Source organism: Oncorhynchus tshawytscha, linkage group LG04 (assembly GCF_018296145.1).
Source record: "Oncorhynchus tshawytscha isolate Ot180627B linkage group LG04, Otsh_v2.0, whole genome shotgun sequence".
NCBI lineage: Eukaryota > Metazoa > Chordata > Actinopteri > Salmoniformes > Salmonidae > Oncorhynchus > Oncorhynchus tshawytscha.
In genome coordinates, this window is record NC_056432.1 from 71,289,071 (window position 1) to 71,316,728 (window position 27,658).

General features: G+C 42.1%; 1 protein-coding gene across 1 annotated transcript; it reads left to right on the top strand.

Moving 5' to 3' along the window:
• Positions 1-60: 60 nt before the first annotated feature.
• On the top strand, positions 61-27,299 carry LOC112249320 (enhancer of mRNA-decapping protein 3). Its single transcript, XM_024419157.2, has 7 exons — positions 61-194; positions 2,363-2,537; positions 4,396-4,589; positions 10,625-10,987; positions 17,786-17,939; positions 22,417-22,634; positions 23,880-27,299. Exons 2-7 carry the CDS (start codon positions 2,374-2,376, stop codon positions 24,212-24,214), a joined length of 1,428 nt encoding a protein of 475 aa, XP_024274925.1. The 5' UTR covers positions 61-194; positions 2,363-2,373; the 3' UTR covers positions 24,215-27,299.
• The last annotated feature ends 359 nt before the right edge of the window (positions 27,300-27,658 follow it).

Consider the following 27,658-nt stretch of genomic DNA (forward strand, 5'->3'; position numbering starts at 1 on the left):
ATTTACCTTAATACACCTTTGCAGCAACATGTGGCCCCATTGGTGGCCCCCTGCATAAACAATCAATGAACGCAGTTGGGGAAAGCGAAGGAAGTGACGTTTGACCAGGAAACAACACAGATTCTTCGAGTTCAGAAAGTGTTGTTAGCAAACTAGCAAATTCATCACAAAAAACTATCATACACAAAAACAAGGTATATCATTTTCAATTTTACCTGACAGCGTTTAATGAATAACAAAAGAGTGGAGAGGATGGATATATTAATAACCGACGTTAGCCATGATCTCTGATTTAGCTACGCTAACGTTATCTAGTTAACGTTAGCGTTCACAACAATTTGGCAGTAGCTAGCTATTTAGTTAGCTAGGTAGCGTTAGCTAGCCATCTTTTCGAATGGAACAGCTAGCTAGTTGCGTTATTTGGTTACCTAGCTAGATACCGATTTAACAAAGTGATAGCTAACTAGGGTATTTGACAGCTACACTGCCAGCTTGTTTCCTAGCTAGCTAGCTAACGACGTAATCGCCAGAGTAGGTAAGTGATGAGTGAGTAGCCCGTTTACGTTAGGTAGCTAGTAGTCATTTACAAAAGACTGTGGTTACCCCCGCTGTTAGCCAATTGTATAGCCAATGGAACTCATATTTTAGACCTGTAACTATGTCCTTAGACTTTTTTACACCATTAGTTGGATTATTAAAAAAATGCTTAGCCCAATTTACCTGAAAAGTATTATTCAAAAGCAGTAACAACTAAAAAATTGAGACCACCATATTCATATGAGTTCATAACGACAGCTTTCCTAATACAATGTGTACGATTTTTCCAGATGAAGTTGAAAAGCACCTGGTCAACCGCTTTACCTATTTTGTTGTCAAGATGTAGGGACTGGGCTGCATAAGTAAGTCTGGCGATAGCTTTAGAAAGCAATACTCAATATTTCAAGGATAAATCCCTCTGCAACGAATGGTTCAACTTCTTCTTTTTCAATAATAGGTATAAAATTTAATGAGCATATTTCCTGTTGATCCTTAGATATGGTAATCCCAAGGTATGTTACTTTTTCCTTGACTGGAATATTGCATATAGAGGGTATCACACAGTCTTTAACAGCAAACAATTTACACTTATTAAGGTTTAGGCAAAGACCAGATGCTTTGGAAAATATATTTATCACATCGACTGCTCTACTAATCTGGTCAGAATCTTTCAAAAAGTGGGTTGTGTCATCTGCAAGTTGACTTATGATAATATCTCTGTCAGCAATAGATCCCTTTTATATTGCTGGTTTAACAGAACTTGTAAGTTGGGTTGCAAGCAGGAAAGAGGTAAGGTGAAATTGGGCAACCTTGCCTAATTCCTCTTTTCAAATCAAATCTAGGAGAAGTGCCATGCTTTAATTTAATTGAACTGTTCCCATTCATATAAAGAGTTTTAATAGTACATCAAAATAATTCCCCAAAACAAAATTTCTCAAGGGAGAGAAATAGAAACTCATGTTCCACTATATCAAAGGCTTTATAAAAGTCTAAGACGACAATAAAACAATCTTCGAAGATTAAATCAGAATAGTCAATAAGGTGTAACACAAGTCGGATATTATTAAATATGTCTTCCTCAAGCCAGATTGGGTCTCTTCTATAATTGAGTCCAATACTTCCTTCATTCCTTTTGCAAAAATAGAGGCTAATATTTTGTAGTCATTATTGAGCAGACAGATTGGACGCCAATAATTGAGTAGAAGCAAGTCTTTCTTGGGCTTAGGTATTAATGTAATCGGACCTGGAGTCAAACTGGGAGAGAGAATTATTTGTAATGCTTTCAGAAAAGACCTCCAACAGATATGGGGCCAACTGTTGAGAAAAAGTTTTGTAAAACTCAGCAGATATATCATCAATCCCAGGAGACTTTTTATTTTGAATGTGTTCAATAGAATAAATGATCTCTTCAACTATAATAGGGTCACCACACTGTTACCTCTCAGCCTCCCCAATTGATTTCACATCCCCCAGAGAGTTAAAGAAAAAAGTTGAAGAAACCTCAATACTTAGAACTATATAAATTCCTGTAGAAGTTGCAATTAAAGTTAGAGATTAATTTGGGATCATCTGTGATGAGACCATTAATATTTAATTGTTGAATTGAATTATTTTTAGAGTGGTAATTTTTCAAACCTGAAAAAATAAGATTAATTTTGTTCACTTCTTCCTAGATCTGACAAAGGCTCCCTCTGCTTTCAATTTATACATATCATCCAACTTGTTTTGTAGCTCAAACAGAACAGTTTTACACCATTAATGTCCCATTGATCAGAAAGCTATGATGTATTTGTGAAGTTGTTCTCTGTCTTCCATATATGCCTAGATCCAGAGAGAATGGCTGCAGACTGGTTAGGTAGTCTGGTGTCAATAAACTGTGGACCAACCCTGGGCATGTACCAGGGAGAAGTGTCATCTGTGGACCAGACTAGTCAGACCATCTCTCTCAGACAACCTTTCCACAATGGGGTCAGGTGCCCTGTCCCTGAGGTCACCTTCAGGTAAGGATTTCACATGGTGAAGTACATAAAGATTAGCCTGCGTCACAGATTTCAGGAAATAATTTGCAGTGACAATGACATAGGAGTTGGCATTTGGTAAGACGGCACAAACAGATCTGAGACTCAGGCTACATACAGTGGGGCAAAAAAATATTTAGTCAGCCACCAATTGTGCAAGTTCTCCCACTTAAAAAGATGAGAGAGGCCTGTAATTTTCATCATAGGTACACTTCAACTATGACAGACAAAATGAGAGAAAAAATCCAGAAAATCACATTGTAGGATTTTTTATGAATTTATTTGCAAATTATGGTGGAAAATAAGTATTTGGTCACCTACAAACAAGCAAGATTTCTGGCTCTCACAGACCTGTAACATCTTCATTAAGAGGCTCCTCTGTCCTCCACTCGTTACCTGTATTAATGGCACCTGTTTGAAGTTGTTATCAGTACAAAAGACACCTGTCCACAACCTCAAACAGTCACACTCCAAACTCCACTATGGCCAAGACCAAAGAGCTGTCAAAAGGACACCAGAAACAAAATTGTAGAACTGCACCAGGTTGGGAAGACTGAATATGCAATAGTTAAGCAGCTTGGTTTGAAGAAATCAAGTATGGGAGCAATTATTAGGAAATGGAAGACATACAAGACCACTGATAATCTCCCTCGATCTGGGGCTCCACGCAAGATCTCACCCGTGGGGTCAAAATGATCACAAGAACGGTGAGCAAAAATCCCAGAACCACACGAGGAGACCTAGTGAATGACCTGCAGAGAGCTGGGACCAAAGTAACAAAGCCTACCATTAGTAACACACTACCCCGCCAGGGACTCAAATCCTGCAGTGCCAGATGTGTTCCCCTGCTTAAGCCAGTACATGTCCAGGCCCTTCTGAAGTTTTCTAGAGAGCATTTGGATGATCCAGAAGAAGATTGGGAAAATGTCATATGGTCAGATGAAACCAAAATATATATTTTTTGTAAAAACTCAACTCGTCGTGTTTGGAGGACAAAGAATGCTTAGTTGCATCCAAAGAACACCATACCTACTGTGAAGCATGGGGGTGGAAACATCATGCTTTGGGGCTGTTTTTCTGCAAAGGGACCAGGACGACTGATCCGTGTAAAGGAAAGAATGAATGGGGCCATGTATCGTGAGATTTTGAGTGAAAACCTCCTTCCATCAGCAAGGGCATTGAAGATGAAACGTGGCTGGGTCTTTCAGCATGACAATGATCCCAAACACACCGCCCAGGCAACGAAGGAGTGGCTTCGTAAGAAGCATTTCAAGGTCCTGGAGTGGCCTAGCCAGTCTCCAGATCTCAACCCCATAGAAAATCTTTGGAGGGAGTTGAAAGTCCGTGTTCCGTAGCAACAGCCCCAAAACATCACTGCTCTAGAGGAGAGCTGCATGGAGGAATGGGCCAAAATACCAGCAACAGTGTGTGAAAACCTTGTGAAGACTTACAGAAAATGTTTGACCTCTGTCATTGCCAACAAAGGGTATATAACAAAGTATTGAGATAAACTTTTGTTATTGACCAAATACTTATTTTCCACCATAATTTGCAAACAAATTCATAAAAAATCCTACAATGTGATTTTCTGGATTTTTTTTCTCATTTTGTCTGTCATAGTTGAAGTGTACCTATGATGAAAATTACAGGCCTCTCATCTTTTTAAGTGGGAGAACTTGCACAATTGGTGGCTGACTAAATACTTTTTTGCCCCACTGAACATACTAGTTACATTCTGTGCATTGCTCTAGTTATTTCACAATATATAGGGGCCTACTTATTTGTTTTAAGCAATCTACTGTTAACATGTCTAACATGTCAATGTTTACATTCTGTGCAGTGCTATGGACATCAAAGAGCTCAAGTTCCTGGATATCCAAACTCAAAGTGGTGTCAGCAGAGCCAGTGCTGGACAGGGGGTCTTGTCTGATCCAGGTGTCAAATCTTCAGGGCAGAGTGGTCAGAATAGCAGAGGTGGTTACCCTGCCAACAACACCCATTCCACCACCGCTCCTATTACCATTTTACGCAAAGGTGAGATGAGAGGACTAGTTTGAGAGTTGTATTTTTTTAAACTGGTTGCAAGGCCCCGATGCAACGTCCCTTCAGGTAACAACAATTGGGCTGGGCGACTTTTTATACAGTGGTAGTGGAACACCATCTTCTATCAGCAGTTCTCCAGATGCCACAAAGAGTGCTGTCTGACTGAGTGCATTTGAATAGTCCATGGGTTTCTTCAGTGTGTTCTACAATGGCCACAGCCTGCCTTCTTATGTACAGTGCAATCGTAAATTATTCAGACCCCTTTTTACACATTTTGTTACGTTACAGCCTTATTATAAAATTGATTAAATTCATTTTTTTCCTCATCAATCTACACACAATACCCCATAATGCCAAAGCAAAAACAGGTTTTTAGAAATTTTTGCAAATGTATTAAAACTAAAAAAAAACAGATACCTTTTTTAACTATTCAGACCCTTTGCTATGAGAGTCGAAATTGAGCTCCGGTGCATCCTGTTTCCATTGATCTTCCCCCCTTCTAAACTGAGCAATCGGGGGAGAAGGGCCTTGGTCAGGGAGGTGACCAAGAGCCCGATGGTCACTCTGATAGAGCTCCAGAGTTCCTCTGTGGAGATGGGAGAAACTTCCAGAAGGACAACCATCTCTGCAGCACTCCACCAATCAGGCCTTTATGGTAGAGTGGCCAGACGGAAGCCACTCCTCAGTAAAAGGCACATGACAGCCCACTTGGAGTTTGCCAAAAGGCACCTGAAGGACTCAGACCATGAGAAACATAACTCTCTGGCCTGAAGAAACCAAGAGTGAACTCTTTGGCCTGAATGTCAATTGTCACTTCTAGAGGAAACCTGGCACCATCCCTACGGTGAAGCATGTTTTTCCGCGTCAGTAACTGGGAGACTAGTCAGGATCGCGGAAAAGATGAACAGAGCAAAGTACAGACAAATCCTTGAAGAAAACCTGCTCCAGAGCACTCAGACTGGGGTAAAGGTTCACCTTCCAACGACCCTAAGCACACAGCCAAGACAACGCAGGAGTGTCTTCTGGACAAGTCTCTGAATGTTCTTGAGTGGCTCAGCCAGAGCCTGGACTTGAACCTGATCAAACATCTCTGGAGAGACCTGAAAATAGCTGTGCAGCAACGCTCCCCATCCAACCTGACCGAGCTTTAGAGGATCTGCAGAGATTGACGCTTGTAGCGTCATCCCCAAGAAGACATGAGGCTGTAATCGGTAATCGGTGTAATCGGTGAGTAAAGGGTCTGAATACTTATGTAAATGGTATATTTCAGGTTTTTTTATTTATAATAAATGTGCAAAAAATAATTTTTGCTTTGTCGTTATGGGGTATTGTGTGTAGATTGTTGAAAAAAAATAATGTAATACATTTTAGAATCAGGCTGTAACATATAGGGCTGTTGCGGTGACCGTATTACCGTCACACCGACATTCACGAGTCATGGTAATTAGGCTTCTCCAAGCTCTAATGCTGCTGATGGTCATTAGTAGCCTACCAAACTTGCTAACAACCTGGTACTCTGCACTTTATTGTCCCTCTAATCACTCTGGCAGCAAGGCAAATGTATTCGAAAATCTAATCAAACACTTCATTAGAGGCCTTGAGCTCATGTTGCGCAACGTTTTGAAAGGCTGCAATGCAATGCAATGAAAGGCTGCAATGCAATGCAATTGCGTGAGAAAACAGAGTGATAGCGTCTACTTTAAAGAGGAGGATCCCATCAGCTTTCTGTATGCTAGGCCTATAGACTCGCTTACCATATTTATTTCTCACACAGAATAGAATAGGTTGACATTTGTACTATGGGGGATAGTAGATTGACATAGGCTCGTGCTTTTGCTGTTCGTTATGCCTACTCCTCTTGTTGGCTGACGAAAAGTGAATGTGGACAGTTCTTCCAAAATCTTCAATATGCACCTCAGAATTGGATAAGGAAGCACGCAATTGCGCGAAAGGCATTGATTTCTTTTAGGGTGCATCACGGCCACAAAGGGGATGCTGCCATGAAATTTTGGGCATTATCAAGTGCTTGTCAAATTGTAAATGAGAGACTAACGAAGTGTGTACAGCCTGCAAAAAAACAAAGCAGAGCTTATGCCTTTGAATCGACTTTTTGCAAATCATCATTAGTCGCATCATGCAGTCTTACAATGTATGAAAAATCTAAACATATAGCCCAACGTTTGTAAAACAACTAAAGTTACATTGATATCTCTAAATTAAGCATAAAGGAGTACCTATTTCTTTGTTAACTACTCAACACAGAATAACTGCACATGCGCACTCCCTCATTGTTTGGAGAAAATATTGATATTTTATTCAGCTTTGTTCAATTGTATTCTTCATACTATAAAATAATGCCACATATTTCTAAGCAAATCTTGTTGCTAAACAAACTAGTGTAGCCCACAGCTATTTGGCATAGACTACATTTTCTTCATATCATGCTTCTTTAGACCTGTCTAAAATAAATAATAGATTTATTGTGACGGTGTAGGCTATATTACATGAATGTATTAAGACTTTTTGTAATATAGATGTTCCAAAGGTCTGCAATGGTGGCTTGTAGGCTGTGTGTGGAAGCCAGGAGATGCTAAATGTGTTTAATTAATGGTCAATTAGCATGAGACTGACCAGTTATTGGCTTGACAATCATTGGTTGATGAAATTTGGTGACCGCCACAGCCCTAGTAACATAACAAAATGTGGGAAAAGTTAAGGGGTCTGAGTACTTTCTGAATACGCTATTTATTGCATTAGAATCTTACACCATTTATTTAACCTTTTTATTTAACCATCACACTCAATGACTACATACATTTTTATCTCTGCCTCTGTTGCTTATGAGTGCTAGATGTAGGCTAATACATTTGACCCGCACTATATTTAGCCCCTTCATGTGTTAACCCAATGACTTTGGTGCCAACCGTAACAGTTAGTCCCATTTAGAAAGTACACTCAACACATTATCACATTGGGAACGAGGCTATTTCTCAATTATGACATGTTTACATAAGACAGTTTAAGCACAGCCATGAACGTATTTCCCGCTATCTGACTGTGATTATAGAGCAGAAAGTTCTCATTGTTGATCTTTTTCCTTATTCAGTGACAGGAGGAAATGTGAAACTACAAGTATCAGTGTCACATGTAAATCCACTCCCTAATCTCTAGGATCTGCACAGTTTGTCAGCAGTCATTGAAGCCGAGCCAACACATTGCTTCACCTGGCATTTTTTTCTCTTTTTGATCATAGTAACATTTATGCACTTGTCTTTTCTGAGAGACACCTAGGCTCTGTGGATAGGAAGGGAAAGGTTACACTATGTTTTACCTGACTGGCATATTCATACATTAAGGGCTTCTGTTTCTTTTGTTTGGTCTCTGCTCTGTTATTTCTGTTTATCAGACACAAATCCCTGCAGTGTTTTGGCACGTTTTAGTAAATTATTAACCTCGGATGTACTATGAGAATACTTTTTTAATCATTTCTGCCAGGTATAATAACCACAACCCATAAAGCAGTAACCCTTTTAAAATAACTACTACGTAGTAGTCTGCTTAATCAGTCTAGTTTATTTCTGTCTGTCTGGTGAACCGGTGTCCTTTCCTCTAGTCTATGGTGTCACCAGGTTACTACTTACTGAGCGTGGAAGCAGCCAGGCACTGTTTGCAATGCTGTGACTTCCCCACATTCCCATAGCGTGCTAAAGGCTTGTACCAAAGTTCCTCTTTACAATACGTGTGTGACTAAGATCAATAAACATTCCCCCCTCGCTGTGTCTGCTCCTAAAGAGGTTATGCAAGGCCTGGCTTACGTGCCTTAGTGCCCTTCTGTCCCCCCCCACAGGAAGCCATGTTGTCCCAGTGGCAGTGCGCTTGGAAGGGGCCAGGCCATATCAATTGTGGAAGCACTGTTTACCTTTTGGATTTTTTATTTTAATCTCCAGATTCTTGGGCCAACAGCCAAGGGAGCTAATGCACAAATTGCATGAGACCAAAGTGCTGAGTGGCAGGGGTTGGGCTGACCCTTTCACACGCAATGCCATGCCCCTAACCAGCCCCTTAGCAGGGGGCCATAGAAAGAAAGGGAGGTGGGGTTACGGACTACTTATACAAGATCATGGGCTGTGCAAATGATTTGTAATTATCTGACATTAATCTTGCTGGGAGATTTAGGATGGGAATGTAGGAATGAAATGAAGGATGCATAGTCCTATGCAAATCGAGTGGATTATCTTGGATCCAAACAGACCTTGTTAATAAGAGTATAATTGGGGGGGGGGGGAAATAGCTTTTTACATTTATTTTTTGCATATAAAAATGTTCCTATACATGCTATCAGCTTAGCCCTTTGTTTTTCCTGTGCCCCTGGTACATACATTAAGTGTACAGTAAAGCACTTCCTTCCTGTTCTTGATTGGGGTGGCAGGTCGCCTAGTGGTTAGAGCGTTGGACTAGTAACCGAAAGGTTGCAAGATCGAATCCCAGAGCTGACAAGGTAAAAATCTGTCGTTCTGCCCCTGAACAATGCAGCACTGTTCCTAGGCCGTCATTGAAAATAAGAATTTGTTCTTAACTGACTAGCCTAGTTAAATAAAGGTAAAATAAAACAAATTGGACTGTGTCACACACACACAGAGGGAGTTGTTGCGGCTGACTGACATTATTTTCCTTCTGTCAGTCTTACCTTGCATATGAACACATTTCCCTCCACACAACACAGCAACATGTTGACAAGCCTCACACGCTGTCACAGCACGCTGTCGCTCACTCCAGTTTAGCTCCTGTGTGTTTATCTCACTCACTGGTGTCATAGTGATTCATTTTTCTGTAAGAAACATTTGCTTGTAATGTGTGTAACTTAAATACGGGTCATGTTTAATCAGTCTTTGAAATGTAGTTCACCGTGAAGTTTCAGTCAATGATTTTTCACATGGCTCAAGTTCATGTTTTGTTCAAATATCTCAGCCTTTATTGAACCTAAGATTCTTACACCTCTCCACATTTTCACATCAATTCTATCAGACACTAGTACTAACTTGGTGTTCATTATTCTCGGCTTGACTTGGAACATTGCCCAGTGCATTCAGGCATCTGATTCACTGAGATTTACAATAGACCTGTAGGTAATTATACTCTGTGTGGTCTCATTGTAAAATGTTTGCCTATGTTGAAAAGCCAATGCACACATGAACAGATGTTTTTTTTTAAGCAGTCCCTCACTCCCCTCCATTGTCAAAAATACATTGATATAGTAGCAGGTCTCAGATCAGTCGGTGTGATCGGGTGACAACGCCATTGTGACAACAGTAGTGTGTACGTGACTTGACTGAGAGTCTTGGTGTGTATCTTGCGTGAGAGCCTAAAGTACCTAGCTGTCAGTGTGACACTTGCGTGCGGCTGTGCCTCTCTCTCTAGGTTAGCGTGAGACCTCATCACAGTTAGGGTTGAACACCCGGTTTTTCCAGTTATTTTTTTTCCAGTTGGTTCTTTTTGATTTGTTAGTGCGCCAGGCATGTATCTAAACATTGTGTGTTGAGGATTGTGTGTTGGTAGAAAACTACTAGCCTGTATTATTAATGTGCTATTGATGTTGCTTGTTATATAACTGTAGCTCCTGATACAGCCATAGGATAAGATCAGTATTGAGGACACATTAGAAAGCAGACTGGAGTCCTGACAGAGATTAATGGTCTCCAGTCTGAAATATTACACTCTTAACTGGGATTTTGGGCTTGTGCACCATAATTGCTAGTCAGGCTATAGGGGCGGCAGGTAGCCTTGTGGTTAGAGCATTGGGCCAGTAACCGAAAGGTTGCTACATCGAATCCCTGAGCTGACAAGGTAAACATCTGTCGTTCTGCCCCTGAACAAGGCAGTTAACCCACTGTTCCTAGGCCGTCATTGTAAATAAGAATTTGTTCTTAACTGACTTGCCTAGTTAAATAAAGGTTAGATAAAAATATATACTGTAAAAAGAAATCGGAATAAATCGTCCTTCTAATGTCTTGATTTATGTTCTTCAGGTCCTCCATCATCATCTAGTAACCGAGGGCCAAACCAGGCCACGCCGAAGAAGAATGGAGTGAAGAACGGAGGAGGTGGAGGGCAGATGAGGCTCAGGGACGACGAGTGTTTTGGTGCTGACATGGACGAGGGTCTGGACACAGACTTTGACTTTGAGGCAAACCTGGCACTGTTCGACAAGGCAGCCGTGTTCTCGCAGATTGACGGCACAGATTGCAATGGGGCACGTTCCCGTGGTATGCCCGGTGGCGAACGTGGTACACCCACACGTTACCGTCACGACGAGAACATCCTGGAGGTCAAACCAGTCGTCTACCGGCAGATCACGGTCCCACAGCACGGGGGCAAAGAGTACTGCACTGGTAAGAGAGAGAGAGAGAGAGAGAGAGCGAACACAACACGCTCCATTCAGAGAGAGAGAGAGAGAGAGAGAGAGAGAGAGAGAGAGAGAGAGAGCCCTCCATTCACATATATATTACACATCCACATCTAGAAACCTGCTGCCCTGAGGGTTAGGCAGAACACTCTCCATTCACATCTGTCATCACACATTCACTTCCAGAGGCCTGTCTGCCAGTGCCCTTAGGCCCTGAGTGTCTCTCATCCCAGCCGCTGGATCTATTGAGGCTACAGTAGACCCATGGGTTTGGCTAAGCGAGCCAGACTAGTGGAGAGACAGGACATTGTGTACAGCTCTAAAATAGACCTTAAACCAACAAGCAAGAAAAATAAATACCCAGTAATCGGACGCAACAGTGTCGGTATTCTCAGTGAAGACCATCGGGCTGGAGATGTGATGGGGGAGAGATATAGGTTCCGGTCACAGCCCAGCCCGTGTGCAGCGTGTGGTGAAGAGGCTGAGCCTCTCCCTCTCAGTAATCACTGCTGGCTTCTCCCTACGGAGTGACACACCCACCGTACACACACACACCCACACACACACACACACACAGCTCTAATGAGCTATTCTTCTCTGTCAATACAGTCTCTTGTTTGTTTTTCTCTCCTTTAAGATACTAGAATGTTTTTCATGTAGCTCAAAGATGGGAAAACCTCTGTAAATTGGTGATCCATTCAACAAGAGAATGGGGATTTACCATTAAAAATATATATTTTTGACTCTGTATCTGGTGAAAATGAGAAGAATTGATGACCGAAACAACAAGTTCTAGCCTCAGGATGTTTTCTGTTGCATGCGTGTCTTGTGGACCGGTGATAATGATTGTAGTGTTTACTTTGGAAACTAGTTGAATTCCCCCTCCATGTCAGTATTGACTTTAGACAGAAATAGTATAAGTTCTCAGAGTGACAGTGCTGGTCTAATGTAGGCCTACCTCTTGTGCTTCTGTGAAGCAACACTGAAACTCTTTGCTGGGTGTGGGTTTGACTGTCTCCTATTTGCCAGAGAGGGCCACCTCCCACTTCCGCAATGTGCTGTGCTGGCTCGGCTCCAACTTTGGTTACTCTTTTGATTGAGGCAGCAGGTGACTTTTGAGCTTTGAGCTCACTGCCCCACCATGCAGTCCCACTCTTTATAAGTGTGTTATATAATTGGTTTCATACAGGAGATAAGTGAATGGCACACTATGCTAGGCCCCTGGCCTGGATTCCAAGGTGTGACAAGAAGAGCAACACCTATCACTCTGGCTCCGCTGGACCAATCACTACGCTGTAGGGATAGGGGATCAGTACCAGTCAAATCTGGTTTCTGGTGTTGGCATAAAGTCATATAGGTCTTAGTGGAACACAAGCACACTCACACACATGCTCGCTCTCTCATTAGGAAAAAAGGATAGCGATGCCAATTCCATCGCTATTAGTCATATCAAATCAAATGTATTTATATAGCCCTTCGTACATCAGCTGATATCTCAAAGTGCTGTACAGAAACCCAGCCTAAAACCCCAAACAGCAAGCAATGCAGGTGTAGAAGCACAGTGGCTAGGAAAAACTCCCTAGAAAGGCCAAAACCTAGGAAGAAACCTAGAGAGGAACCAGGCTATGTGGGGTGGCCAGTCCTCTTCTGGCTGTGCCGGGTGGAGATTATAACAGAACATGGCCAAGATGTTCATAAATGACCAGCATGGTCAAATAATAATAATCACAGGCAGAACAGTTGAAACTGGAGCAGCAGCACGGCCATGTGGACTGGGGACAGCAAGGAGTCATCATGTCAGGTAGTCCTGAGGCATGGTCCTAGGGCTCAGGTCCTCCGAGAGAGAGAAATAAAGAGAGAAAGAGAGAATCATAGAATGCATTCTGTGTACCCATGGAGATAGGAGTGTTGTGCTTCTGTTGCCAGCTGACTAAATACTCCCAGACAAAGACACTACACTGATACACCTCACTGGATAACTTAAATCACTACATGAAATGACTCACTACATGAATGTGAGCCCTAGTCTCAAATAGCCTGCTACACTACAGTACATACTGTACCGACATACAGGTATGTGAAATGTGCAACAGTTCTTAGAAAGGGTTATGTAAGTAGCCTAACATGGCCGCCAGCGAGAGTTATCATGGCGACAGCAGTGCGGTGACTATGATGACAATGCGGGCCAGGCGGCCATTAAAAGCCTTGTCCCTGGTGCTGAGAACTGGGAGCTGAATGTGGACGCTTTTCTCTTTTTACCGAACGGGCTGGGCAGGTCTGCTACCTCTGCCTGAATGCTGTCATGCTAAGCCCCATCCTCTGTACCTTGTAATTATCAGACCGCTCTGAGCTTTACATAAACAGCACCTCTCATAGTCACACACAGGTTACCACTCAAATGGCACCCTATTCCCTATATAGTGCACTACTTTTGCTAAGGGCCCATAGGGAATAGGGTGCCATTTGGGATGCAACCACACTACATGTGGAACAAACCCTTACCCTACTCCAGGCTGCTCTCACCTGAATCCATTCCTATCCACTGTAAACATTTAAATCAACAACGGAAAAGGGTCTAGGAAAACAAATGTTTGGCGTTGGGATAACATATTGTCTGTCTGCTGTCCTTTGCTAATTGCTATGTGTGTTAAACCACTCCTCATCTACACGTTGGCACCTTAATTGGAGAGGACGGGCACGTGGTAATGGCTGGAATGGAAAAAGTGGAAAGGTATCAACAACATCAAACACATTCAGTTTGCTCTGTTCCAGCCATTATTATGAGCCTTCCTCCCCTCAGCAGCCTCCACTGCTACACATGTACTCAAATCTCTTCACTGTAAACATACTAAAGCCACAGAACAAATCAAATCACTGCCCTGTTAACTACCTTTGATGTGACAGGAGAGGGCGTGAGAGCTGAGGACAAGTGTTATTCACAGCTATTGATTCCCTTGGTCTGGTGGCATGAGAACATTTTTGTGCTCCCTCTTTCTCACCAAATTCAATCTTGTCTCATCGCTGCAACTCCCCAACGGGCTCGGGAGAGGCGAAGGTCGAGTCGTGCGTCCTCCGAAACATGACACGCCAAACCGCGCAGCTAGGGATGCAGTGCCCTAGACCGCTGCACCACTCAGGAGGTCCTCAAATGGAACTTTCTAATCAATTGACCTGCATTAATCATAGTTATGAGGGCTGAGGTTATGGAGTGTCTGGAGTGTTAGAGGCTCGCAGCCCCTTGGTACTGCAGCAGTAACAGGCCTGTAGTCTGGAGGAGCCTTGTGAAACTGTGCAACCTCACTCCTTGTTCTCTCTCTCCCCTCCCTCTCTCAGCGCCAGACCTAATCACCCATGACCCGCTTCCTGCCTGCATGTGTGTATTGATTTCAGCTTCAACGTTCTCTTTGTCATGCTTGAAGGATTGCTTCCAGCTCAGTTTATTTTACTGCCGCTGCGTGCTCCTGGCTACCCAGTTGAGCAGGTTGAGCATTGCGTGTAGTGGAGTGGGTGTGTGTGAGTGTGAGAGTACACAGGATCGGGGTGGGGGGCTGTAGCAGGGGAATTCCTTACAAACACACATAGCTGGCGGGATGGTCAAAAAGCAATTAGATCATAGTGCAACTCCCACCTCTCCTTTTCCCTCTCCTCAGTGGCAGGTTGCATGACAAGGAGCAGTTAACTTTGCTGTGTGCTTATCGCTCACGTGATTGTCTGAGGAACGGTGCAGCAGAGTAGACTGGGTTTCTCCCACCCAACTGTAACATATTACCTGTCCTTGTACTGGAACAGTGGGAGCGATGTGGAGATACGGAGAGGGAAGAGATAAGGTTCATTTCACCCAGGCACGACATCCGTCTATCTGCTGTTTGCAGGTGTGTGTTTGCATGTCACACTGCATGTGTTTTGCCTTGAGTGATATGCCTGTGTGTTTCTGATAGCTGCATACGTGCCTGCATGCACATAATACATGAGGAGGGAGGCCACGCTGAGCACTCAAATGCCAGGCCAGCGCTTTGGAACAGGCCGTTAAGGTCTTACCTGCTTCACTATCAAAGGGATATTGAGCCGTGCAGCCCCTCCAGCTAGTGTTCCTCTCTAGACTAATGTGCCATGGGCTATAGGTGGAGATTAGCACAGGGCTCTTTTAAAGGGTTCTGTGAGCAGCTACCAGAATAATGACATGGTTGTGGCAGTATCTAGGAACCATGTTCCCTGGGCTGGTCTTTCCTAGATATCCTCTACTGTGTTGACACACAGACCTGAGCAGTAGAGAGATAGATATACAGTTGAAGTCGGAAGTTTACATACACTTACATTGGAGTCATTAAAACTTGTTTTTCAACCACTCCACAAATTTATTGTGAACAAACTGTAGTTTTGGCAAGACGGTTAGGACATCTACTTTGCATGACACAAGTAATTTTTCCAACAATTGTTTACAGACAGATTATTTCATTTATAATTCACTGCATCACAATTCCAGTGGGTCAGAAGTTTACATACACTAAGTTGATTGTGCTTTTAAACAGCTTGGAAAATTCCAGAAAATTATGTCATGACTTTAGAATTTTCTAACAGGCTAATTGACATCATTTGAGTCAGTTGGAGGTGTACCTGTGGATGTATTTCAAGGCCTACCTTCAAACTCAGTGCCTCTTTGCTTGACATCATGGGAAAATCAAATGAAATCAGCCAAGACCACAGAAATAAATTGTAGACCTCCACAAGTCCGGTTCATCCTTGGGAGCAATTTCCAAATGCCTGAAGGTACCACGTTCATCTGTACAAACAATAGTACGCAAGTATAAACACCATGGGACCACGCAGCCATCATACCGCTCAGGAAGGAGTCTCCTAGAGATGAACGTACTTTGGTGGGAAAGTCCAAATCAATCCCAGAACAACAGCAAAGTAAAACGAGTCCTATATCGACATAACCTGAAAGGTCGCTCAGCAAGGAAGAAACCACTGCTCCAAAACCACCATAAAAAAGCCAGACTATGGTTTACAACTGCAGATGCGGACAGATATAGTACTTTTTGGAGAAATGTCCTCTGGTCTGATGAAACAAAAATAGAACTGTTTGGCCATAATGACCATCTTTATGTTTGGAGGAAAAAGGAGGAGGCTTACAAGCTGAAGATCACCATCCCAACCGTGAAGCACAGGGGTGGGAGCATCATGTTGTGGGGGTGCTTTGCTGAAGGAGGGACTGGTGCACATCACAAAATAGATGGTATCAGGACAATAAAGTCAAGGTATTGGAGTGGCCATCACAAAGCCCTGACCTCAATCCTATAGAACATTTGTGGGCAGAACTGAAAAAGCATGTGTGAGCAAGGAGGCCTACAAACCTGACTCAGTTACACCAGCTCTGTCAGGAGAAATGGGCCAAAATTCACCCAACTTGTTGTGGAAGGCTACCTGAAACGTTTGACCCATGTTAAACAATTTAAAGGCAATGCTACCAAATACTAATTGAGTGTATGTCAAATTCTGACCCACTGGGAATGTGATGAAAGAAGTAAAAGCTGAAATTAATCATTCTCTCTACTATTATTCTGACATTTCACATTCTTAAAATAAAGTGGTGATCCTAAATGACATAAGACGGGGTGTTTTTACTAGGAGTAAATGTCAGGAATTGTGAGAAACTGAGTTTAAATGTATTTGGCTAAGGTGTATGTAAACTTCCGCCTTCAACTGTACATACATGCGCACACACACAGTGCATTTGGAAAGTATTCAACCCCCTTGATTTTTTCCCACATTTTGTTACGTTACAGCCTTATTCTAAAACTGATTAAATATTTTTTCCCCCTTATCACTCTACACACAATATCCCACAATGACAAAGCAAAAACAGGTTTTTAGAAATATTTTCTAATTCATAGTGTTGATATCTCCACTATTATTCTACAATGTAGAAAATAGTAAAAATAAATAAAAACTTTGAATGTGTGTGGTCCTGGAACTGAGTATTCACTCAAGAAGTCAAGCTGCAACACTCCCACACACATTAGCCATCTTCATTGGCACATGGGTGTACCAACCAGTACACCTTAACCACCTGTTATCAATTTTCCCCTTTGTCATGGTACCCTTATGTTTTGGTGGAGTCCTATGTGAGGTGTGGCAGTAGTGTGTGTGGGCCCGGGGGGCTGCCGCCGGTGTCTTTCTCAGCCCAAAGCTCTAGTTATGGGGATGCTGAGGGAGCTCAGCAGGGATGAGCTGGAGCGTGTGAACCCAGCCCCTCCAGAAGACCGCAGGGGATATCTAGGAGAGGCAGTTCAGTTCGCATCCTCATGTTTGGCAGCCCTTTACAAAATATGACACTCTCTTTGTTGTTGCAGCAGACAACAGTGACAAATGAAAGGGGAAGAAGGGAATCTTCCTTCCGTGATTGGAAAGAGATCAGGTCAAGGGAAGAAGCTTTCCCAAGGGAACTGGCTCCTCGCGTGAGGGGATGTTCTGCTTATTCATGAACTCCTACTCCTTGAGGAGTTCCTGTGTGTGTGTGTGTGTTTGTCCTCATCGTGAAAGTTCATGCTGTTGGTGAATTAGGCCTTGTAGTTCTTTTTGATAATGTCTAGTCACACTGATTATGAGGATTCTATACAGTTCTATTTTTAGTACCATTTCCATGTATTTTTTGGGGAAATCTGGAACTTTTTAAAATTCCAATCTCTACTCTTCTCATAGCTACATATATTATTATCTGGCACAATAACAACTAATACATGTTTATTTTCCCCTCTTGTCTCTCTCGCTCCTCTGACTGTAGACTCTGGCCTGGTTGTCCCCAGTGTGTCCTACGAGCTTCACAAGTGTCTTCTGGCCTCAGCGGAGCGGCATGGCCTGTCTTTGGAGCGGAGGCTGGAGATGACTGGTGTGTGTGCCAGCCAGATGGCCCTCACTCTACTGGGGGGCCCCAACCGGTGAGTGGCTGGGTGGGCTTCCTCTACTGGGGTAACATCACATGCAACAGGCTTCATTGATACCAGAGTTGTGTTCAATAGGCACGAAACTAAAGAAAACGGTTCGAAATGGGGAGGTACCGTACTACAATATCGGAACTTGCCCGATAAGAAGTATTTGTTTTGCTACGGTGTGCCCTAATGAACACGACCCAAGGTTATACGAACATGCCTTTGTCCTTCTATTTTTGTCAATTTTTCATTGTTTCTTGTATTGTTGCCATGGTGATATACTGTAGTAAGGTGTTTTAAACAGGCAATTAACCTCCCTGTAAGGCACTGATCAATGAAACTCTGGATTGCGGATGCTATGTATCGGCCGATGAGAGGTTTTGAACCCACCGGTCGGACATATTGGCAGTCCTCAGAAGAAGCAGTCCTCCATAGGAATGAATGGAGCTTTTTCAAAAGCTTGAGTTAGTCGCTAGTGGTCATACAATGTGATGCAATCATAACAATATTGCACCTTTAGCCTGCCTGAAGGAGAAAAGGGGAAATGATAGAGCCGGGGCCAAGACTAGAGTAAACCACGGATTTGCATTCACTCAGTGGAGAGAACAATGAGAGTTGAAGGGATTCAAAACTGACACAGTTTGCATTTTTTCTGCTGAAAATGTAAGACATTGTTAGGTAGATAATACATCTTTCTAGGTATAAAGTGAAATGATGGTTTTGATATTTAGTTGTAAATATGTATGCAAGTGTTTATTTTGGTTTGCTTGTTTTGATTGTTGTCAAGCCACACATCCAATAGTTTGTATTAGCTTGTGCAGCTTATTTGCTGACTTTGACATTGCTGTTTTTATTTTATTTGAATATAACATTTAGCTTCACTAATAAGTCCTAACTAGCTATCTAATTTATGTGTATGACGTCACTTGACCTTGTGTTATATTTCTGTGGTCTGAAAGTCACGCTGTGATATTAGCTAGCGAGCTATTTCACACACTACTCTACTGGCAAGGAATAGTCATGATCATAAAGTTCATTTGAAATACACAAGATGAGACACAATGCAACGGTTTGTTTGATCTGAAGGGTCTAGTTTTAGAACCTGTCATGTCGTCGGCTGGATTATCCAAGATTCACTGACGAAACGGTGTCAACTGCACGTCTCTTCTTCTTGATCGGAATACCCCGTCTTTAGTCAGCTGTTGTACAACACAACAGTCTTAAACTAGCTAGTTTTGTCTCCTGTTGGCTGTTGTATCTGAACTGGACTTCATTGCTTGACGTCAAAGCTCTCAAAAATATCTTTGAAGCTGAAATATAATTTCAGCCATGAAAGGAATAAATCGACATCAACACCTAGCAAGCCTGTTTCCAGCCCCACCATTGTTGAGTATTGGAGCAGAATCAGATCGGTAAGCATAGGCTTTAGCAAAATATTTTTGACCATGTCTGTTCCATCATTTTGTTTCCCCTAGCTAGCTAAGAACAGTAATAACAAAGTAACATATTTGAATGCTATGCATCTATCTAGCTAAGCTGTTTAGGAAAATGAACTGCACAGGATTTACTTTGATTATTGATGACATTCTAGCCCAACATTCTCCTACTGCATAGAGATGTTACTATGTTATTCCCCGTTTGAGCTGTCTGGCTGAGATGTAAACGGACAGCCCAAAATATACACATGTATAAGACTGTAACATGACATTATATGAAATGACTGGAAACATTAAGTCCTCATTCTGTCTAATAGCCTACTTCTCCAATTAATGTATTTACTCTGAATATCTAAGATTGATAGTTATCAAAGGCAATTCTTTCATAGTTGTCAAATGGTAAAATCATATTCCAAATGGGGATTGATGGGGAATATTTTATTGGTTGTCTATCTAGGTCAGGGTTGGACAACTCCAGTCCTCAGGGGCTTGATTGGTGACACACTTTTGCCCCAACCTCAGCTGACTCAACTGACTCCAATAATCAACTAATCATGGTCCTTATTTTAGAATACAATTTGTTGAATCAGGTGTGATTATTATAGGCCTGTAGGAAAGTGTGAAACCAATCAGGCCCCCGAGGATAGGAGTTGCCATCTTACCTAATTTCTACCAATCACATGTGCAACTAGAGGCGCAAAACTCAAAATCACCATTTACTCCAGACACCAAGACACATACAAAGCTCTTCCTCGCCTTCCATTTGTCAAATCTGATCATAACTCTATTCTCCTGATTCCTGCTGAACTCAAACACGAAGTACCAGTGCACAGAGGCCGCTTAGTACAAAAGTGCACAGATGAAGCGGATGCTAAGCTACAGGACTGTTTCGCCAGCACTGTGGACTGTAATAGGTTCCGGGACTCATCCGATGACATTGAGGAGTTTACCACATCAGTCACCGGCTTCATTAAGTGCATTGATGATGTCGTCCCCACAGTGACTGTACGTACATATCCCAGCTAGAAGCCAAGGATTACAGGCAACATCCGCACTGAAGGCTAGAGCTGCCGCTTTCCAGGAGCGGTACACTAACCCTGAAGTTTATAAGAAATCCCTCTATGCCCTCTGGCGAATCATCAAACAGGCAAATTGTCAATACAGGACGAAGATCGAATCCTACTACACCGGCTCTGACGCTCTTGGATGTGGCAGGTCTTGCAAAAAATATTTTAAGCAGGAAGCAGGAGGATAGAGTTATGGTCTGATTTGCTGAAGGGAGGGCGGGGGAGGGCATTGTAAGTGTTTTTGTGTGTGGAGTAAAGATGATCTAGAGTTTTGTAGCCTGTAGTTGCACGCTACAGTTCTGTACTGATGGTAATGAAAATCCATAGACAAAATACTCACCAAATATTATTCTATCATTCAGCTAAAGGAGACTCTACAATAACAAGTCTTGAAGGTAGAGTGTCTACACATTGAAAACTGCACAGGACTACAGCCCAGAACTTCAGAGAGCAGTGTTGAGAACACTGGGCTCTCGATTGGGGCTACCAAGGGGAATGATACTGAGATCAGATGATCCAAGACTCCCTGAAGTGCCACCACCAACAACGGATGACCTGCTACAGCTTCGAGGAGACGTCGACATGCGACACAGGATGCAGTTAGCACAGCTTTGAGCAGTGAAGGACCTCAGCTATCCGTTTAGTCAGAATTAGTCATTCCCGAGAAGTAAGAAAACCTATGGAGTACTCAGAAATGTTGTTGGAAGAGTTGGGCCTACAACCCAACATATATAAATAAGGGATGTTTGTGTGGGCAACAATAAACTTGCGTGAGAAACAATATTTGTGCATTCTTTATCTAGCAAATTGGCATCATTATTGTATTTTTGGAATGGTTTTAGAATTATTTACTTAACTTCTGTTTTCCTGGATATTCAAAAGTGTGGGGTCACTTAGAAATGTCCTTGTTTTTGAAAGAAAAGCACTTTTTTGTTGTCCATTGAAATAACATAAAATTGTTCAGAAATACATTGTTAATGTTGTAAATGACTATGATTTTTTATGGAATACTACATTGGCGTACAGAGGCCCATTATCAGCAACCATCACTCCTGTGTTAGCTAATCCAAGCTTATAATTTTAAAAGGCTAATTGATCATTAGAAAACCCTTTTGCAATTGTTAGCACAGCTGAAAACTGTTGTGCTGATTAAAGAAGCAATAAAACTAGCTGCCTTTAGACTAGTTGAGTATCCAAAGCAAAAATAGTACCCTCAAAACACCAGTCTCAACATCAACAGTGAAGAGGCGACTCGGGGATGCTGGCCTTCTAGGCAGAGTTGCAAAGACATTCCATTTTTTAAAATTTTTACTTACAATGGTTGAGGAGCACCAAAATGGAAGCGCGGTGGCTTCAAAACAGCGCCCCCCTGTTTGTCATCTAGTGTATTTACAAATCATTCTCCCTGTTCAGTCAAGAATGTCTGACAGGCTGTGAAGCTTCCATTTCCCCTCTGCTTTAGGCTTTTCTGTTTATGCGTGTGAAGGAGTCAATGCAAACTCCATATTTATGACGAATAGACAGTGGCGTTAGCAGTTAATCATGACAGAAAGCCAATACTTTGCATGGAAAGGTGTAGCAGCCTATTGAAAGCGTGAGGTGTTTATTGTCGACATAGGACACAATGCTCCACTGACCTTGATTACAATGATTGCAGATAAAGGCTTCCTCTGGTTTTTATGCTGTACTTGAAGAGTTGTGTTTTTATAAGAAAGGGAAACCCTTGCACAACAACCAGTTTATTACCCATGCAGTCCTGAGGTGATGATAATGCTCCTTTGTTTGCAGTGTGTGGAAACTGCAGATCATGATGTTCAGATCAGTCATGATTGTATTCTGCACAATTAATTATCTCAATGTGGACAAAGTTTGTCTAATCCACCAGTAATCACATATCCCAGGCCTTGGCTTGTACTATTTGTATTGATAAGAAATCAAAATAAGACAACAAACAAATCGCATATGTCTCTTGGATGTCCCCAGGCTGACACCTAAGAATAATCACCAGCGTCCCACGGTGGCCCTGCTGTGTGGCCCCCATGTCCAGGGGGCCCAGGGCGTCAGCTGTGGACGGCACCTGGCCAACCACGAGGTGGAGGTCATCCTCTTCCTTCCCAACTTCGTCAAGATGCAGGAGTCCATCACCAACGAGCTCGCCCTCTACAGCAAGACCAGCGGCAAGCAGGTGGCCAGCATCAAAGGTACCGACTTATCCTGACTAACAGATTTGTTCTCTGTTCACAGATATTATCAGCTTTTGAAATCATTAGATGTGAAGAGACTGTAGATGGAAAGGTAAATGGATTGTAGATAGTGAGGATGGTGAATCCACTTCCTGGTAGTGTGTTCTTTTGTTGGCATGAGCTGTATAAAAAGACCATTGTTTTCTAATCTAGAGTAGACACTTCCCTCTGTATACTGAACAAAAATATAAATACAACATGCAACAATTTAAAAGATTTTTCAGTTTATATAAGTAAATCAGTTCATTGAAACAACTTCATAAGGCCCTAATCTATGGATTTCATATGACTGGTCCGGAGCATCCCAAACATGGGTGACCTGTCTGAGTATGCAGGCCATGGAAGAAGTGGGGCATTTTCAGCTTCCAGGAATTGTGTACAGATCCTTGGGACATGGGACTGTGCATTGCCATGCTGAAACATGAGGTGATGGCGGAGGATGAATGGCACGACAATGGGACTCAGTATCTCGTCACGGTAACTCTGGACATTACAATTGCCATCGAAAAAATGCTGTTGTGTTCGTTGTCCGTAGCTTATGTCTGCCCATATCATAAGCCCACCGCCACCATGAGGCATTCTGTTTACAACGTTGACATCAGCAAACCACTTGTCCACATGCCAGATTCTCTAAAACATATTTTAGGAAGTTTATAGTAGAGATATTAACATTACATTCTCTGTTAACAGCTCTGGTGGACATTCCTGCAGTGAGCATGCCAATTGCACATTCCCTCAACTTGACATCTGTGGCATTGTGTTGTGTGACAACATTTTAGTGGCCTTTTATTGTCCCCAAGCACAAGGTGCAGCTGTGTAATGATCATGCTGTTTAATAAGCTTCTTGATATGCCACACCTGTCAGGTGGATGGATTTTCTTGGCAAAGGAGAAATGCAATCTAACGGGGATATAAACAAATGTGTGCTCAAAATTTAAAAATAAGCTTTTTTTGCATATGGAACATTTCTGGGATCTTTTTTTTCAGCTCATGAAACATGGGACCAACACTTTACATGTTGCATTTATATTTCCATTCAGTATAGTTAGACACACGAGGCACAATTAGCTAAACACTCAAATCTGTGCTGCTTGTCTGCTTTTAACAGCGGTACACTGAAATGATGTTGCCCTCTGCTGGAGGTCTAGCTACTCAGAAGCTTTCAGTTCAAACCCTGATCTCTGTCCCTCTCTCTCCTCCCAGACCTGCCGGTCAGCCCAGTGGACCTGGTCATCAACTGTCTGGACTGCCATGAGAATGGCTTAATGAGGGACAAGACCTGGTACCTGGCGGCTGCGGACTGGGCCAACCAGAACAGGGCTCCGGTGCTCAGCATTGACCCTCCAGTGAGTGGCAAGAAGCAGGCCGTGGAGGCCAAGTGGACCCTGTCTTTGGGCCTGCCCCTGCCTCTGGATGGTGGGGAGGCTAGGGTCTACCTGTGTGACATCGGGGTGCCGAAGCAGGTGTTCCAGGAAGTGGGCATCAACTACCATTCACCCTTCGGCTGCAAATTCGTTATTCCTTTACACTCTACATAGCAGGACCTGCTACAACCTATCAGCCCTGGCTGTGCACAAGATTGTGTTGTCATTCTAGTGAAATACAGAAGGCCTTCTTAGAGGGTGTTGTGTACAGTTACTGATAAAAGGTTGTGGGGGGATTTCAGAATTGGCACTTAATTGTATTGCTGGTTGGTATATGTTTTTCCTTTGCTCCCGGTTGACCCCTGGGAGTGTATTGCGTGCCACGGGAGAAGGGTAAAGCTCCAAGAGGAGGGCTTCCTGTCCCGTTGGGCTTTGTGATAAGGGCTATGTGTGTGCATTGCCCTCTATCAGCCAGTCTTGAGTATGTTATGTTTACAGAGAGCTGACTAAGAGACTGACTCATAGTGGTATCTATGAACCCTGACCGTGTGACCAGCCCTGGGCCTGAGACATACTTCCTGTTTCCTACTGTAGATTGTGTGGACTGGAGACCACAGGACCTGGCTGACCCAGTGCCCCACAGCAGAGCTCAATTTCTCTGGGAAAAGCCCTATGATCTGAATTGGAGATATTTATTTGAAATGCCCTTATTCTCACTAAATTCAATTGGTGTGTTTTTCTTAAATGCCACTTTTTGGTCAACATTGGTTGTAGCGAATTTCAATTGAAATGTGTATTTAGCTAGCACTGGTATCAACTCGGAACAAACACATTTGTTTGTCCTCTTTTCTCTATCTAAGAAGAAAATGTTTAAGAATTTGTCTGTTTTTGATACATAGGGAAGATGTTTTGGATTTGTTTGAATGCATATATTTTCTAAAGCTGCATCTGGGCTATATTTTTAACAACACTGCAATGAAAGATGTAAAGTGGTGCTCAACACTTTTGTTTCAGTGTATTTGTGTTACCATACAAAAATAGTTTCTCCGTCTTTTACACTTCTCATATGAAATCATATCTGTTTGACACCTGTCAGATAAGGCCACATACAGTCTTATAATAGTTTACAAGGGTATGCATATGTATCTGTTAAGTAGCTATACACAGTAGAAAGGTACACAGGCTCTACCTTTGCTGCCGTGACTGTGTTCTTGCTTCAGGTTTTGAAAACATGTCATTTGCCAAGCAGTACCATTTAGTTTACACTTAGTATTATAGCATTTGTCAAGAAAAAAACATGTAAAGATAGTTTTCCTTGTAGTAGCCATTGTACCATTTAATTCACTTTCTGATAGGATTGGGTTTGTATTTCATTTGTATAGGCAATATGCCATTTAAATTCCGAACACAAGCCTTGGATGTGCAGCTAAACAGATGGGCCATGGTACATAAGACTCGGATATTATTTTTTTTGCAATCATTTTGAAAGTGGATCTTCAAATGCGCTTGAGCCAGACTTGGATTTGTGTGAGACGTTCTGTGGTTGTGTAAACAGATCTGTAATTACAGACCTGTTAGGTCACATACTGGCCAGGATGTCTGAATTATGTTTGCAAACGATTAGCGATTTTTTGCAAACACTCGGTGCATTTTAGTATGGTCTTAGTATGGAGTGCAGACATTGTGTTTTAGGGAGCTTTTGTGAATGGGTTAGATTTAGGTTTGGCTGCAAGGGTATTGAGGCTGACTGCTTTCTTAAACTGTATTTCATTCTTTTTTTATTATTCTAAATCCAATTATTGGTGTGTTTGCACATGTTTATTTTCATGGGTAGTCGATGAGGGTTGATCTGAATTGATTGGGTTACAACTTTGCAAACATTCATATGACTTGGAAGTACTGTCTTGTCTGTGTATCTGCTCTACATTTCCAAACGACTAAATCAGGCTATTGTTAATAGTGCATACAGTACATGTAATACAGTGAATCAATGGCATCTGTTGCCAATAGTGTTCTAGCTGGTAGGACTATGAGTTTATTTGTTTTTGTTTATCTCTGATAATGTTGCTCAATAATGCTGTGTTGCTCAACAATGTCACGCAATGAGCTTTCTCACGTATTACAAGTGTATGTAGCCTGTTTTTGTAAATGTATGCCATCTCACTGCAGGTGCCAACTACAGATACTGCAGGTATCTACATAACATGTTATGATGTGAGAATAGAACAACACAATGTATCTTTATAAAGCATCCAAAACACATATTTTAGCTTAGTAGTTGGGCTCCTTGAGGCTGCTGCTGTTGCCAGCTTTGAGAGGAATGCCTGTTCCTGCATGTGATGCCAGAGACCTATGGATGCTGAGGTGAGAAGTCTTACAGGAGATTTTTTTGTCATCTAAAAGTGCTACTTTCAGAAATATTTCCCTGGGAAATGATGATCTTGTATTGTGACACTCCAGCCCAGACAGATTTATTTTTAAGTGATTTATGGTCATATTGTTACAAAACATTTGCCAGAAAACAGGCCATGTTTTCGCACAGCTAATTACAGTCATTTTCTTAAGGACTTACAGTAATAGTTTTTGGGAAGTGTCCTCGGGGTAGCTAGCAATGGGATAGTGGCTAATCTCATATGTCATGATGGAGGAACTAAACCACTTTTGTTTGATCATATCATTACAGATTTAATCAGGATTTTGTTTACTTTAGTTTATTTTTTGAGGAATTGGTGTGTAAACTGGAATAATAAACGTTATCCTTTATCATAAAGGAATTTCAGCAAGGCAGATGAAGCATGTGACACCACAAGTATTTGTAACGGTGTGCAGGTCTGGTCCAAGTTGACACTGTTCTGTATACTGAGATCAAGCTTGAGAATTAATGACTGATAAACATTAAATGTGACACTGCATAGAAAATACTCCATTTTTAAAGGGCTTCATTTTTTCAGCACACTTCCATTTCAATTTCTGTTGACCTGTTGTTGTAATAAAGACCACTATATCAATTTTTGATATAGAAAATACAGGGGGGCAAAATGTGCCACATGCACTACTTTTGTAGGAATCTTGAAAGCACACTTATTTGTTATGCCTATCCCACAGACCACAGCTACAATTTTGTTTTGGGGGGGGACGTTTGTTACAAGATCATGCGTGGGAGTGTGTATAGTAATTTGTTAAAGTTCTCCAAGTCACACTTTTTATGAAGCTGCAGCAAATGTATAGTGTTTTAGTTTATTAAATGGACATGTGGCTACTCTTCATGTTTGTGCCAGATTTGTGTTCACATATTATTTGTATGTTGGGGTACTGAGGATGCATTTTCACAGGTTGTCCACCAGATGGTTCTAAGTAGCCACAACCTGAGGAAGCTACAATATAGCCTGTGCTGTGCTGGGATGATGTCAAAAGTTTGCCTCTGTTTCTCTTTTTACATTTTTAATTAAGCTTAGTGCTGGCAGCTTTGAGATGAATGCATGCAAAGGTGGTGAAAATCATCAGAATTGATACTGCCTTAGAGAACATTTAACAAGATCAGGCATTTCATTCAAATGGTTAAAAAAAAGAGTTAATGTATCAGTAGTGAAGGACCATACCATTAAGTATTCTTCTCTC

Bases quoted from the DNA above. Each gene is read 5' to 3' on its own strand.
- LOC112249320 (XM_024419157.2), top strand. From the start codon at position 2,374: ATGGCTGCAGACTGGTTAGGTAGTCTGGTGTCAATAAACTGTGGACCA. The intron at 2,538-4,395 runs GTAAGGATTTCA...CATTCTGTGCAG, and splicing joins GTCCCTGAGGTCACCTTCAG to TGCTATGGACATCAAAGAGC. The intron at 4,590-10,624 runs GTGAGATGAGAG...TATGTTCTTCAG, and splicing joins TATTACCATTTTACGCAAAG to GTCCTCCATCATCATCTAGT.